The 14,646-nt window shown below is 41.1% G+C and overlaps 1 protein-coding gene across 8 annotated transcripts in view; it reads right to left on the bottom strand.

The window, feature by feature from the left end:
* Window positions 1–14,646, bottom strand: part of tab3 (TGF-beta activated kinase 1 (MAP3K7) binding protein 3) — a 147,320-nt gene that overhangs the window by 82,606 nt on the left and 50,068 nt on the right. For 6 of the 8 annotated variants that reach the window (XM_059968158.1, XM_059968156.1, XM_059968157.1 and 3 more), the window contains one exon: window positions 1,217–1,411. The exons of 1 other annotated variant lie outside the window; for it this stretch is intronic. In XM_059968158.1, the coding sequence (XP_059824141.1) occupies window positions 1,217–1,318 (102 nt within the window). In that variant the 5' untranslated portion in view covers window positions 1,319–1,411. Of the gene's footprint in view, window positions 1–1,216; window positions 1,412–14,646 lie in introns of those variants that run through there. One more of the 8 variants, XM_059968159.1, reaches the window with a different exon arrangement.

Genomic DNA, 14,646 nt, shown 5'->3' with positions numbered 1-14,646 from the left:
TTACAATTGTGCTATATACTTTCCACTTCTTGATGATTGACTTAACTGTACTCCAAGGAATATTTGGTGACTTGGGAAAATTTCTGACTTGTGCCTTTCTATAACCATTTTGTGGAGTTGCTTGAAGTGTTCTTTTGTCATTATTATGTAATTTTTGTCAGGATACTGACTCACCAGCAGTTGGATGTTCCAGATACAGGTGTATTTTTCTAATTGAAACAAGTTGATTGCACACAGCTCTGCAAGAACAAATCTCCACTTAACTCATTATGTGACTTCTAAAACCAATTGACTGCACCAGTGATGACTTGGTAAAAGGGGAGAGAGTGAATACTGAAGCAATCAGTTATTTTGTGTTTTATATTTCTAATTAATTTAGATCACTTTGTAGAGATCTGTTTTCACTTTGATATGAAAAAGACTTTTTCGGTTTATCAGTGTTAAAAAGGCCAAATTAAATCTACTGTGATTCGATGCTGTAAAACAATAAAACATGAAAACTTCCGGAGGGGCGAGTGAATATAAATATACACACACACACACACACACACACACATATCCAGATGAAGCAATGTTTTTTTCAGATGTGCCTGTGATATTAATAGCTTAAAAATAGTTTTTTAAATCTTTAAGATGAAGTAATAACAAAAATCCTATGGCATGTTTCTTCCAAATTTCTCCAAATCGAGACACAATGTTATTTCTTCAACAAGATAATAAGATTTTGTTTACTTCTTGTCAACTTTTCTGCAGCTGACACAAGACCAAATCATGCTCCTAGTTTCATTGAACAATTTATACACCATCTTTAAATAATTTCATACAACATGCAATAGTTGTTAAAACATACTATCAAATATAGTTCTATTGATGTAAAATGTAACATGTACAAGTCTAAAAAAGGGCTGCAAATTAGAATGCAGAAGACATGTTGGTTAGCAAAAATATTCAAAGGTGCACTAATTCAACATTTTTTTGTTAGTGTTTTTAACTCAAATTATAATGAAAGTATTGTCAACCCATAACTTGAAAGTCCTTGTAATCAGTCCAATAACTGTGGATGCAACATATCCACCTGAATTTTTTAGGGGACGTTAGCAACTATGCAATTACTTTAAGTCTGCACGATTACCATACAAATACATCAAACTTTTACTTTGCTGCTTTCTAATGTAAAAGGTATTGAGCAGCTGATAGGTCCTATTTTAAACAGTACCTGCAGCATGCACTGAGACACCACGCCTTCTGGGATCTCAGGGAAGCGCTGCCGGAGATCATGCAGCACCTGAATATCAATCTGTTGGCTCCCTTGTGCCATGGTCAGGATTGGATGAATTACTGGAACAGTTACAGGGGATGGATGTCAATGGGCCTGCCAGTGCCTACAGTCCTCCGACCCTTCGGGCATTTTCTGTACAGAAAGAGACAGATGAGATAGATGTGAAAACTTGAGCAGTGGTTTAAATCAAATGAGTTTTATTGACGGTTAGAACAAAATAATCCCTAGCCCTTCCAGCAGTATAGGAACATACATCAAAGTGAAAAAAACTCTTGTCTCCAGCCCTAAATAATATTTAAAAACATCCAATTTATGACATCATAAAATCAAAACATTTTAGAACTCTAGGCAACAACTAAAACTTTGAGGATTAACTTAATGCAAATAACTATAAACAATTAGCAGGCGGATGTGTTCAAGGCTTGCCTTGTGCGCATGTACAGTATATTCTACATCCAGAGTAACGTTAGGATTTTTTGAGTTAACAGTGAATGTTACCTGGCAAACTAACCTTATAGAATACCTGCTGTGAAATTTCTGCTTCAAAGCTAATTTCCATTTATGAAAAGGGACTCATATTGGTTGAACATAAAAACTTTATAAAAATACAGGCAGACCCAGGTTACGAACAAGTTCCGTTCCTGAGTCCATCTTTAAGTCAGATTTGTACACAAGTCGGAACAAGTACATCCGGTATTATTTAGCGTCAGTCAAACGTTTGTCTTAGTGTACAGTATATATTTTACCTTTCTATGCATATAAAACTTAACGTATGCATTCCAATAATTAAACCACTGCGTTGCTTAGTAGTAACTGCAGCTTTCATCGGGGCAGTGCCTTTCACATGCTCCATTATTCTCACTTTATCCTTTAAAATTGTTCCGATCCTTGACCAACTATAGCCAATGACCGATGACGTTTCACCTCTTTCCAAACGCTTTATTATTTTCACTTTATTTTCAATTGCGATCACTTCCCATCAATGGAACAGAAACACTGTGGGTGGTGGGTCCCAAGCTTCACCAGGTCCTAAGGACCACCGCACTGAATTTGCGGGTCCTAAAGTCCACCGCACTGAGACAGGTTAAATGTTTCAAGTGGCGGCTGTGTTGGGTTTGGGTATTTGATCGTCCACAATATTCCACGTGGGAATTTAAACTGGAAGTGGCAGTGTTTTTTTTTTAACAAGGTCGAGTTGCGAGCTTAACATCAATCCGGCATGGATGGAGAAAGTGCTTGGGAACGACCTGTAACTGTATCGAACTCGGGAACCTCTATTCTCGAGCCCAGCGCTGGTCTTACTGTGCCACCAGCCGACCGGAAAAGGCTGGGGTGGGAGGGGGGGGGGGGATGGTCAGGGTGAATCTTGCTAAGAAAATTTTATGCCAAATACAAAGTTACACACTTAACACAGTGTCAAGGGCGATGACTTAAAATGGTGGACGGCATCACGATCCAACTTAAAATGGCAGACGACGTCATGATCCAATTTAAAATGGCGAACAGCGTTCTCCTTCCTCGGTTCATAAGTACAAGTTGTTCGTAAGTCGGATGTTCGTAACTCGGGGACTACCTGTATTGCAACAATTAAAACACTGATACATTTTTACTTGACTTATCAAATACTGTGAAGATGTCCAAACTCCACTTTTGATGGGAACAGCAACACATGGCCCAGCAAAGAGACTTTGAAAAATACAAATTGTACAAAAGGTGCATTTTCTTCCTCTATAACAGCAGCTGTTAAACTCTGTTTGAAATGGGAAACTACTTGTAGATGCCATGGTACACATACCCCAGTTTTTTTTTTAAACCACTGCTGATCTTAAATGTCAGTAAAACACCCATGACAGACTATTTATGTTGACTACAGCATCATATTTAACACTACAAATTCATCATGAAGCTGTGTCCCAAGAGACAACAACTCTCTCCAAATGGATCCTTGACTTACTAACAGAGCACAGCCAAACAGAAAAGGCAGCAACACCTCTACTATGATCGTTCTCAATACTGGTTATCTATAAGATTGTGCCTCTGACCCCTTCTCTATTCCCTGTGCATTCATAACTCTGTGCCTAGATTCTGCTCTCACTCCATCTACAAGTTTGCACTGTAGTGAGCTACATTTCCAACAATGAGACTGAGTACATGAAGGAGTTAAGAGATCTTAGTAACATGGTGCCATGAAACAACCTTAAACAGACAAGCTGCTTATTGGCTTTAGGTAGGGGAGTTGTATTCTGTCTACACCAATGGTGTTGAGGTTGAGGGGGTTGAAAGTTTCAAATTCCTAGGAGTGAACATCACCTGTCCTGGTCCAATCATGCAGATGCTGTGGCCACAGAAGCTCATCAACATCTCTGCTTCTTCAGGAGGCTTTTGATCTGTACCAATTATTAATCGATGTACCATTGAAAGCATTCGATTTCAATGCATAATAGCTTTTATGTCAACTGCTCTGCGTGTGACCACAAAAAAAAACTGCAAAGAGTTGTGGATACATAATGGAATCCAGCCCTCTCTCTGTTAACCCTGTCTGCACTTCTTGCTGCCTCAGTAAAGCAGCCAGCAAAATCAAAGGCCCTATCCGTCTCAGAAATTGCCTATTTTCTCCTCTCCCATCAGGCATTATCCTCATTCATAAGTTAGGAAAGTGTTTAATTGGAAAAAAAGTGAAAAATGAGGCTATCAGGCAGGAACTTGGAAGCATAAATTGGAAACAGATATTCTCATGAAAATGTATGGAACAAATGTGGCAAATGTTCAGGGGATACTTGTGTGGAGTTCTGCATAGGTACATTCCAATGAGTCAGGGAAATGACGGTAGGGTACAGGAACCGTGGTGTACAAAAGCTATTGAAAACATAGTCAAGAGGAAAAGAAGAGTTTATGGAAGGTTCAAAAAGCTATGTAGTGATAGAGATCTAGAAGATTATAAGGCTAACAGGAAGGAGCTTAAGAACGAAATTAGGAGAGCTAGAAGGGGCCATGAGAAGGCCTTGACGAATAGGATTAAGGAAAACCCCAAGGCATTCTACAAGTATGTGAAGAGCAAGAGGATAATACAAGAGAGAATAGGACCAATCAAGTGTGACAATAGAAAAGTGTGTATGGAACCGGAGGAGATAGCAGATGTACTTAATGAGTTCTTTGCTTCAGTATTCACTATGGATCTTAGTGATTGAAGGGATGACTTACAGCGGACTAGAAAGCTTAAGAATGTAGATATTAAGAAAGAGGATGTGCAGTTTTTGGAAAGCATCAAGTTGGATAAGTCACCAGGCTGCTGTGGGAGGCGAGGGAGGAAATTGCTGAGCCTCTGGCAATGATCTTTGCATCATCAATGGGGACAGGAGATGCTCTGGAGGATTGGAGGTTTGCGGATGTTGTTCCTTTATTCGAGAAAGGGAGCAGAGATAGCCCAGGAAATTATAGACCAGTGAGTCTTACTTCAGTGGTTGGTAAGTTGATAGAGAAGATCCTGAGAGGCATGATTTATGAACATTTGAAGAGGCATAATATGATTAGGAATAGTCAGCATGGCTTTGTCAAAGGCAGGTCGTGCCTTACGAGCCTGATTGAATTTTTTGAGGATGTGACTAAACACATTGATGAAGGTAGAGTAGTAGATGTAGTGTAAATGGATTTCAGCAAGGCACTTGACAAGGTACCCCATGCAAGGCTTACTGAGAAAGTAAGGAGACATGGGATGCAAGGGGATATTGCTTTGTGGATCCAGAACTGGCTTGCCCTCAGAAGGCAAAGAGTGGTTGTAGACAGGTCATATTCTGCATGGAGGTTGGTGACCAGTGGTGTGCCACAGGGATCTATGGGTAACCCTAGGTAATTTCTCAGGTAAGGACATGTTCAGCTCAGCTTTGTGGGCCGAAGTGCCTGTACTGTGCTGTAGGTTTTCTCTGTTCTATGTGCCTGTTGCACTTTATTCTGCATTATAATTGCTCTACCTTATTCTACTTCAACGCACCATGTAATGATCTGATCTGTATGTACAGAATGCCAGATAAGTTTTTTACTATACCTTGGTATTGACGATAATAAACTGAGAGGTAATCTCAATAGGTAATAGGTGCTTTTTTCAACTTAAAGCTACAGGAGCTGGGACCAGATTTAATCAACAGTTCAAAGGTATCTTTTTTTTATAAAATTTTTTTTATTGTATTTTCAAATGGTTACAGAAGGAAAAAAAAATTATCAACCCTTCCCCCCTCCCCTTAACCCCTCTTCCCTAACATATCCCTGCAGAAAGGCAACCTTCCTGACTAGTCTATCTAAATTGTCATTACATTATTTTTATATATATATATACACACACACACACAAACAATAATGACACCAGCACAAATCCCAGCATTCCCAGTTGGAAAACTACCACTAAGCTCTGTTTCCTATCACTAAGGTAAATAACATGTAGCAAGACAACAACACTAAATAAACACAACTTGTGGGTTTCACTAAAAACCCTAAGTGTAATATCTAAAATATGAAGAGCACCCTCCTGAACTATTGCCCAACCCACACAAACCCACATCCACCCAATATTAAACCCACATGGCTTTACTGTACCACATGAAGTTTTCTTTGCAATGGATCACATCAGAGATTGTGCATGCCTTATTAAGTTATGCTCCTCTTCCACTCCAGCCCCGCCAATGAGAAGCTACAATTCTGTCACCCCCTACAAGTAGGGATGCAGCGCATTCCACAAGGTAACACTGGCCACTGTGCACCAGAGAACAAATCTGTGAATAATCTTACATCTCCAGACTTAATCACAAATCAGCCACTCCTACACAAATGCTATGGGCTGAGCCTTGGCAGCACTTATGCACCACTATCCCAAGGTCAAGACTCAGCTTGACTTCATCATGAGACCAGTCAGAGTGGAATGGAAATATCTCTTCCTCACTGACAATTAACAAAGCACACCTCAAGACTACATGCTTAGTCCAATACTCAAATATCAATAAATTCACTGATGACACCACTATTGCAGGCAGAATCTCAGATGGCGATGAGGCGACATGCAGGTGAATGAGAGATTGATGATGGGTAGAGTGGTGGCGCAACAATAGTTTTGCTCTCAAGAATTACATGTACAAAATGCTGGAATCACTCAGCAGGTCAGGCAGGATCTCAGAAAGGAATAAAGAGTAATAAAGAATTACATGTACAAAATGCTGGAATCACTCAGCAGGTCAGGCAGGATCTCAGAAAGGAATAAAGAGGAATAAAGGGCCAAGACCCTTCATCAAGACTGGAAAAGGTGGCAGAAGAAGCCAAGGTAAGAAGGTAGTGTGTGGGGAAGGAGTACAAGTTAGGATTACAAGCCAAGTGAGGAGGAAGGTAGTAAGTGGGTGGGGGAAATGGGAGAAATGAGAGAAGGGCAGCAGGGGAGGTGAAAGGCAGATGAGGAGAAGAGGCAAGAGGGAAGACAGAGAGGAATGGAAGATGAGAGAAGTGGGCTATTCTCAGGTTGGAGGGGCAACACCTCATATCCCGTCTAGGAAGCCTCCAACTTGGTGGCACAAATGTTGATTTCTCTCATTTTCCATTCTGGCTTCACTCTCCTCTCCTATCAGTGTCCTTTTTCTTCAGCCTTTCACCTTTTCCACCTATCATCTTCCAGCTACTTACTTCATCCCCCTCTCCTCCCCCCACCCCCACCTTGTCTTCACCTATCACCTTCCAGCTTACTCCTTATTCTGGCTTATTCCCCCTTCCTTTTCAGTGCTGATGAAGAGTGTCAGCCCATCATTGACTATTTATTCCTTTCCACAGATGTTGCCTGACCTGTTGAGTTGAGTTCCTCCAGCATTCTGTGCATGTTACTCTGGATTTCCAGCTTCTCATGTTTCGCATCTTGTATTCAATGTTAGCATGACCAAGCAACTGATAGTGGATTTGACGAAAGGGAAGTCGAGGGAACACACACCAGTTGTATCACAGAGTCAGCAGTGGAAAAGGTTCCTTGGCAATGATATCTCAGAGGATCTATACAAGGCCCAACATATTAATGCAATTATGAAGGCACACCAGCAGCTATACTTCATTAGCAGTTCAAATAAATTTGTACGTCAAGGACCTTAGCAAATTTCTCTTGATGTACCATGAGGAGCATTCTGACTGGCTACATTTCCACCTGATATGGAGGCGCCAATGCATGGTATCAGAAAAGCTGAAGAGGGCCGGAGACTCTGCCAGCTCCTTCATAAGCACTAGCCTCCCCACCACAGAGGACATCTTCAAAAGGCTATGCCTTGAGAGCGTACCATCCATCATGAAGGTAGCACAGGGACACTCAACGTTTTAGGAACAGCTCTGGCTAGGACTTCATTCCTTGAAATGTAAGAGATTGAAAGATGATTTTACAGAGATGTATAAAGTCACGAGGGACACAGACTGTTCTGCTTTTACCCTGTCTTCTTCCCCAGGAAATCAAAATCTAGGCATCAGTTTAAGGCAAGGGGGGAAAAAATTTAAAAGATACCCAAGGAGTTTTCATGTAAACGTTGGTGCAAATATGGAACAAGCTACTGGAGGAAATGACTATACAATAATAATATTTCAAAAGATACTTGTACGGGTACGTGGATAGGAAACATTCGAGAGGAATATGGGCTAAATGTGGGCAAACATAATTGGCTTACGTGAGCAGCACCTTGGTTGGCATGGGACAATTGGGCCAAAGGGCCTGTTTGTGCTGTGCTACTCTATGACTCTCTAAAATTAAGTATTATGTGAAAGGGACAGAAAAGTGAACTTGAGGATCAGCTCCAATTCTATACAAGACTCAAGGCTCTGAATGGTCCAATTGTTCTACTGTGGAATGGTTAAGTATAACAGCTTCTTATAAATTTTGAGTTATGTACAGTATTACCCTTCATTCCTTTGCCATTATATTTCTTGATTTATCTGCCAGGTGGGAACAGTTGTATCTGTTGTGTATAGCTTATGTTGCAATAAAATTGGTGAATTAATAGGTCGTAAAAGTGTACCAAAATCAAATTTAACATCCCGTATATCTTTACTCATTAACTTAGGACTATATAGCAACATACTATAAGAGTAACTTTGAAATAAAGAGTGTTTGCAGACCAAAATTGTTCAGATTGTAAGTGTACAGTGCATGTAATGAAATCTGTCAACTACTCTACAATATCTTTTTCAGTTATTACTCAAGAGACTGAAAATTTCCTGTCATTACATTAGCAGGGCACTTTGAGAATGACAAGTGAAGCATGTGAAATTATATGATTCAAAAACCAGACTAAAATACAAAAGCAGGGAATTTGTATTGGATCCAACTCTGGTCACTGCACTTCAAAAAAAGTGTAGAAGTCATCAAAAGAATATACAACCAAGAAATACCGGACTAGTTCCAAGAAGAGGGATTGGCTTGGCGAAGCTCAGGTTATTGCCCTTGGAACAAACAGGGTGAAGCGATCATGATGTGGACAAATCAGGATTAGACTTTATTGGATATTGAACAAAAGCCATCCCATCAGAGACAGAATTGAGATTTTGACAAAAAGTGACAGAGATTTGAGTGTTTTGTTTCTTACACAAAGAGCATTATCTACATGAATTGGTGGCAAAAACTTAATCATTAGAACTTTTTTTTTGTAATTTATTTTTTTATTGAAGTTCATCAAACAAACATTTCCATGAGATGTATTTCAGACATTGTACATATACATCATATAATCATATACATCACAAAATCTCCACAAAGTATTTATCTGGGGTATACACTTACATAAAAGAGTGGAAAGAAAAAACAAGAAAACTGTTGGGATTATTCTTCCAGACAGCAGCATAGTTTTGATTTGTAGAGGTGGTGGTTATTTAGCCATAGTAATTCTATCATCGTAATTCTCATCAAGAAGAATTCATATTTGATAACCATATTATGATGGAATTATTTAAAAGGCAAGGAAATCTATGAATTACCATAAGAATGTTCTGACGGTGTCAAAATGTCATGGGTATATGCAGAAGTGAATGGGCAAAAGGAAATACGATGTGGAAAAGAATATATTATGCACAATTGCGCTTTGACCAGTAACAGATCCAGGCATCAAAAGATTTGAGAGGAGGGGATTTCACTCTGGTCCACTGCTTGAGTAGAAAAAGGCAACAGTGGGTTGCAGCAGTGCAATTGAGCTTTTGACCAATTGGCATTTGGGATTGATTAGCAAGAGCAAATTAAAGAAAGGCAAGGCAAGTACAATGGCCATCATTACAGCAGCCGTTGTCTGAGTGGAGAGTCAAAGTGGTGATATTGAAGCTTTAGCTCTTCAAGGCTTCAATCAAAGAAAGCAAAGAAAAGCTCTGGGTTAAGATTTTTCCCCCTTCCCTGACAATCTGCATTAAGGAGCTGAAGCTGGATAAATTTTGGATCATTCGAGAGGCTCGGGGTGATAGGACATACAGAGAGGCAGTTACACTCAAGATGCAGGACACAGAAAACTGCATAGCAGCCAGGAAGGGGAAAGGGGTGAAGGAGCCAGTGCCAAGTACTCATGTGGCCATCCCCCTTAACAATAGGTATACCACTTTGGATACTGTTAGGAGGGGGGGAATGACCTAACAGAGGAAAGTCACAGTGATAGGGTCTCTGGCACTGAGTCTGGCTCTGTGACTCAAAAGGGATTGGGGGGGGGAGGAAAAAAAGGCACGTTGTGCTGATAGGGATTCGTTAGTTAGGAGAATGGACAAGAGGTTCTGTGCACGAGAACAATGGTATGTTGCCTCCTGGGTGCCAGGGTCCAGGACATCTCATTTCAAATCCTCAGCATTCTTAAGTGGGAGGAGATTCTTAAGAGCCAGAAGTTGTGGTACATGCAGGTACCAATGACATTAGAAGCATGAGTGATGACATTCTGCATAAGAAGTTCAGGGAGTTAGGTGCTAAGCTAAAGGGCAGGAACTCCAGGGTTATGATCTCAGGATTGTTAAGCTTGCGACGTGCTAGCGAGGCCAGAACGAGGAAGATTATACAGTTTTACATGTGGCTAATAAGTTGGGTTAGGATGGATCATTGGGCTCTCTTCCAAGGAAGGGGGGACCTGTACAGAAGGGGCAGTTTGCACCTGAACTGGAGGAACTAATATCCTCGCAGGAAGGTTTGTTTATGCTGCACAGTAGGGTTTAGACTAAAGTTGCAGAGGGATGGGAACCAGAGTGCCAGAACAATTTGTGGAGGCAGATGTTGTTAAGACCACATACAAAGTCAGGAATCAAAAGGCTGAACATGGTGCAACTAGCATTCTGAGCTGCCTATGTAAAAAGCATTGTAGGAAAGGCAGATGAACTCAAGGGATGGACCTGGAATTGTGACTTTGTTGCCATAAGTGGGACTTGGTTGCAGGAGGGGCAGGATTGGCAGCACAATATTCCAGGGTTCCATTGTTTTAGACACGATGGAGCAGGTGGATTTAAAGGAGGGGGAGTGGCATAATTATTCAGGGAAAATGTCACAGCAGTGCTCCATCAGAAGAAACTGAAGAACTCAGCTACTGAGGCATTATAGGTGGAACTGAGAAATAAGGAAGGTATGATTATATTATTGGAGCTATATTACAGACCACCCAACAGTCCCAAGGATTTAAAGGAACAAATTTGTAACAAGTCTTGCAGACCGCTGTAAGAAGCACAAGCTTGTTATAGGTGATTTTAACATTCCACATATTGACTGGGAATCCCATACTATAAAAGGACTATTTGGGATAGAGTTTGTCAAATGTGTTCAGAGAAGTTTCCTTCATTAGTTTGGGTAAGTCCCACCAACAGAACGTGTGGTACTGCATCTACTATTAGGGAATGAGACAGGGCACGTGACAGAGATTTGTGTAGGGGAACACTTTGCATCCAGTGGCCACAATGGCATTAGTTTCAAAATAAATATGCAAAAAGATAGGTCTGGTTCTCAGGGTGAGATTCTAAATTGGAGAAAGACAATTTTGATGGTATCAGAAATGAACTGGCAAAGATTGGGACAAGCTGCTTTCTGGCAAAGATGTACTTGGAAAGTGAGACCTTCAAAAACAAAACTTTTGTGTGTACAAAACTCCTTTATGCCTGTCAGAATAAAGATAAAGATAACAGGTGCAGAGAACTTTGGTTTATAAAAGATACTGAGGCCCTTATGGACCATAAGACCGTAGGACACAGGCAGAATTCGGCCATCTGGCCCATCGAGTCTGCTCCGCCATTCAATCATGGCTGATCCTTGTTTTTCTATCTCCTCCTCAATTACAGTTCTCGGCCTTCTCCCCATAACCTCCGATGCCATGTCCAATCAAGAACCCATCAATCTCTGCTTTAAATACGCCCAACGATCTGGCCTCCACAGCTGCAAGTGGCAACAAATTCCATAAATTCACCACCCTTCAGCTAAAGAAATTTCTCCACATCTGTTTTGAAAAGGTGCCCCTATCTTGAGTCTCTTGTCTGAGACTCTCCTACCATGGGAAACATCCTTTCCACATTTGTTCTATCTAGGCCTTTCAACATTCAAAAGATTTCAAAGAGATCCTCCCTCATCCTTCTGAATTCAGACCTACAGCCATCAAACGTTCCATGTATGTAACCCCTTCATTCCTGGAATCATCCTTGTGAACCTCCTCTGGGCTCTCTTCAATGCCAGCACATCTTTTCTAAGATGAGGGGCCCAAAACTGTTCACAATACTCTAGGTGAGGCCTCACCAGTGCCTTATAAAGCCTCAATATCACATCCTTGATCTTGTATTCTAGACCTCTTGAAATAAAATGCTAACATGACTCCCAAGTCTCTCTGCAGGAAACCATGCTGACTTTGTCCTATGTCACCAAGTACTCCATCACCTTATCCTTGACAACTGACCCCAACATCTTCCCAACCACTGAGGTCAGGCTAACTGGTCTGTAATTTCCTTTCTGCTGCCTTCCTCCTTTCTTGAAGAGTGGAATAACATTTGCAATTCTCCATGCCACAGTCCAATGAATTTTGAAATGCCACCACAATCTCTAATGCTATCTCTTTCAGAACCCTAGGGCGCAGTTCCTCTGGTTCAGGTGACTTATTTACCTTCAAGTCTTGCAGCTTTTTGAGCACCTTCTCTCTTGTCACAGAAACTGCACCCACTTCTCCTCCTTCACACACAACAACATGAGGTAAACTGCTAGTGGTTTCCACAGTCAAGGTTGATGCAAAATACTCATTTAGTTCATCAGTCATCTCCTTGTCTCTCATTATTTCTCCTGCCTCATTTTCTTGCAGTCCTATATCCACTCTCATTTCTTTATTTTTAACATACATGAAAAAACTTACTATCCACTTTGCAAGCTTGCTTTCATACTTAATCTTTTCCCTTCTAATGATTTATTTAGTTGCTCTGTAGGTTTTTTTAAAACTTCCCTATCTTCCCACTAATTTTTGCTTTGTTGAATGCCCTTTCTTTTACTTTTACAATAGCTCTGGCTTCCCTTGTCAGCCACAGCTGTGTTATTTTACCATTTTGAGTATTTCTTCATTTTCGGAATACACATGTCCTGCACCTTGCTCATTTTTCCCCAGAAACAAACGCCACTGCTTCTCTGCTGACATCCCTGCCAGCAGCTCCTACCAATTTACTTTGGCCAGCTCCTAATCCACTGAAATACTGCTACATCAGACTTTACTTTCTCCCTATCAAATTTGTGTGATCACTGGTTCCTAAGGGGTTCTTTTACCTTAAGCTCCCAAATCACCTCTGGTTCATTACATAACACCCAATCCAGTACAGCTGATCCCCTAGTAGGCTCAACGACAAACTGTTCTAAAAAGCTATCTCTTAGGCATTCAACAAACTCACTCTCTGGCGAGCCATTACCAACCTGATTTGCCCCAATCGACCTGTATGTTAAAATCTCCCATGACTACCATAACATTGCTCTTTTCATTCACAGTTCGTGTTGTAACCTGTAGTCTACCTCCCAGCCACTGTTGGGAGGCCTGTACATAAATGTCATCAACGTCCTTTTACCCTTGTAATTTCTTAACTCAACCCACAAAGATTCAACATCTTCCAATCCTTCATCACATCTTTCTACTGACTTGATGCCATTCTTTACCAGTAGAGCCACACCACACCCTCTGCCTACTTTCCTATGCCTCCAATATAACGTGAAACCTTGGACATTCAGCTCCATCCTTCAACCATCCTTCAGCCACAATCCAGTGATGACCACAACATCATACCTGGCAATCTGTAATACTGCAACTAGATCATCCATCTTATTTCTTATATGACGTGCATTTAGATACAACACCTTGAGTACTGTATTTGCTGACCTTTCTGACTCTGAATCCCTAATAATTTGATACTCAGCCTATTGGCTGCAACTAAGTCCCATCACCTGCCTGCCCTTCTTGACAATCTGACTACACGCCATCTTTACTTTTCTACCATCTGTCCTATCCTGAGTCCCTTCACTCTGGTTCCAAGCCTCCTGCCAAGTTAGTTTAAACCGTCCCCAACAGCTCTAACAAACCTGCCCGCGAGAATATTGGACCACCTCGGGTTCAGGTGCAACCCGTCGCTTTTGAACAGGTCATACCTCCTCCAGAAGAGATCCCAATTATCCAAGAATCTGAAGCCCTGCCTCCTTCACCAGCTTCTCATCCACGCATTTTTCTGCCAAATCATCCTGTTTCTACCCTCACTGACGTATGGCACAGGAAGCAATCCAGAAATTACTACCAGGGAGGTCCTGCTTCTCAGCTTTCTACATAGCTCTAAAGACAAACGAGGAAATGCAGAGCAAGTATAGGCAAGTAGGAACAAATAAGGTCCTTATAGAGTACAAAAAATGCAAGAGAACACTTAAGAAAGAAATCCGGAAGGCTAAAAGAAGGCATGGTTGCCCTAGCAGACAAGGTGAAGGAGAATCCTAAGGGATTCTATAAGTACGTTAAGAGCAAAAGGATTGAAAAGGACAAAATTGGTCTTCTGGGAGACCAGAATGGTAATCCAGGTGTGGTGTCAAAACATATGGGGGAGATCTTAAATGCATTCTTTGCATCTGTATTTGCTTGGGAGATGGATACAGAGTCTATAAAAGTGAGGCAAAGTGGCATCAAATTCATAGACCCTGTATAGATTACAGAGGAGGTGGTGTTTGTAAATCAGGATGGATAAATCCCCAGGACCTGACAAGGTGTTCTCTTGGACCCTACAGGAGACAAATGTAAAAACTGTCAGTGTCCCAGGAGGATATTTAAAATATCCTTAGCGACAGGAGAGGTACCAGATAAATGGTGGATATCCAATGTCATTCTGCTGTTTAAAAAGGGCTCAAAACAGAAAACAGGAAATGATAG

The sequence above is a fragment of the Hypanus sabinus genome, chromosome 4 (genome assembly GCF_030144855.1).
Source record: "Hypanus sabinus isolate sHypSab1 chromosome 4, sHypSab1.hap1, whole genome shotgun sequence".
Classification (NCBI taxonomy): Eukaryota; Metazoa; Chordata; class Chondrichthyes; order Myliobatiformes; family Dasyatidae; genus Hypanus; species Hypanus sabinus.
This window is presented reverse-complemented; position numbering and strand designations above follow the sequence as displayed.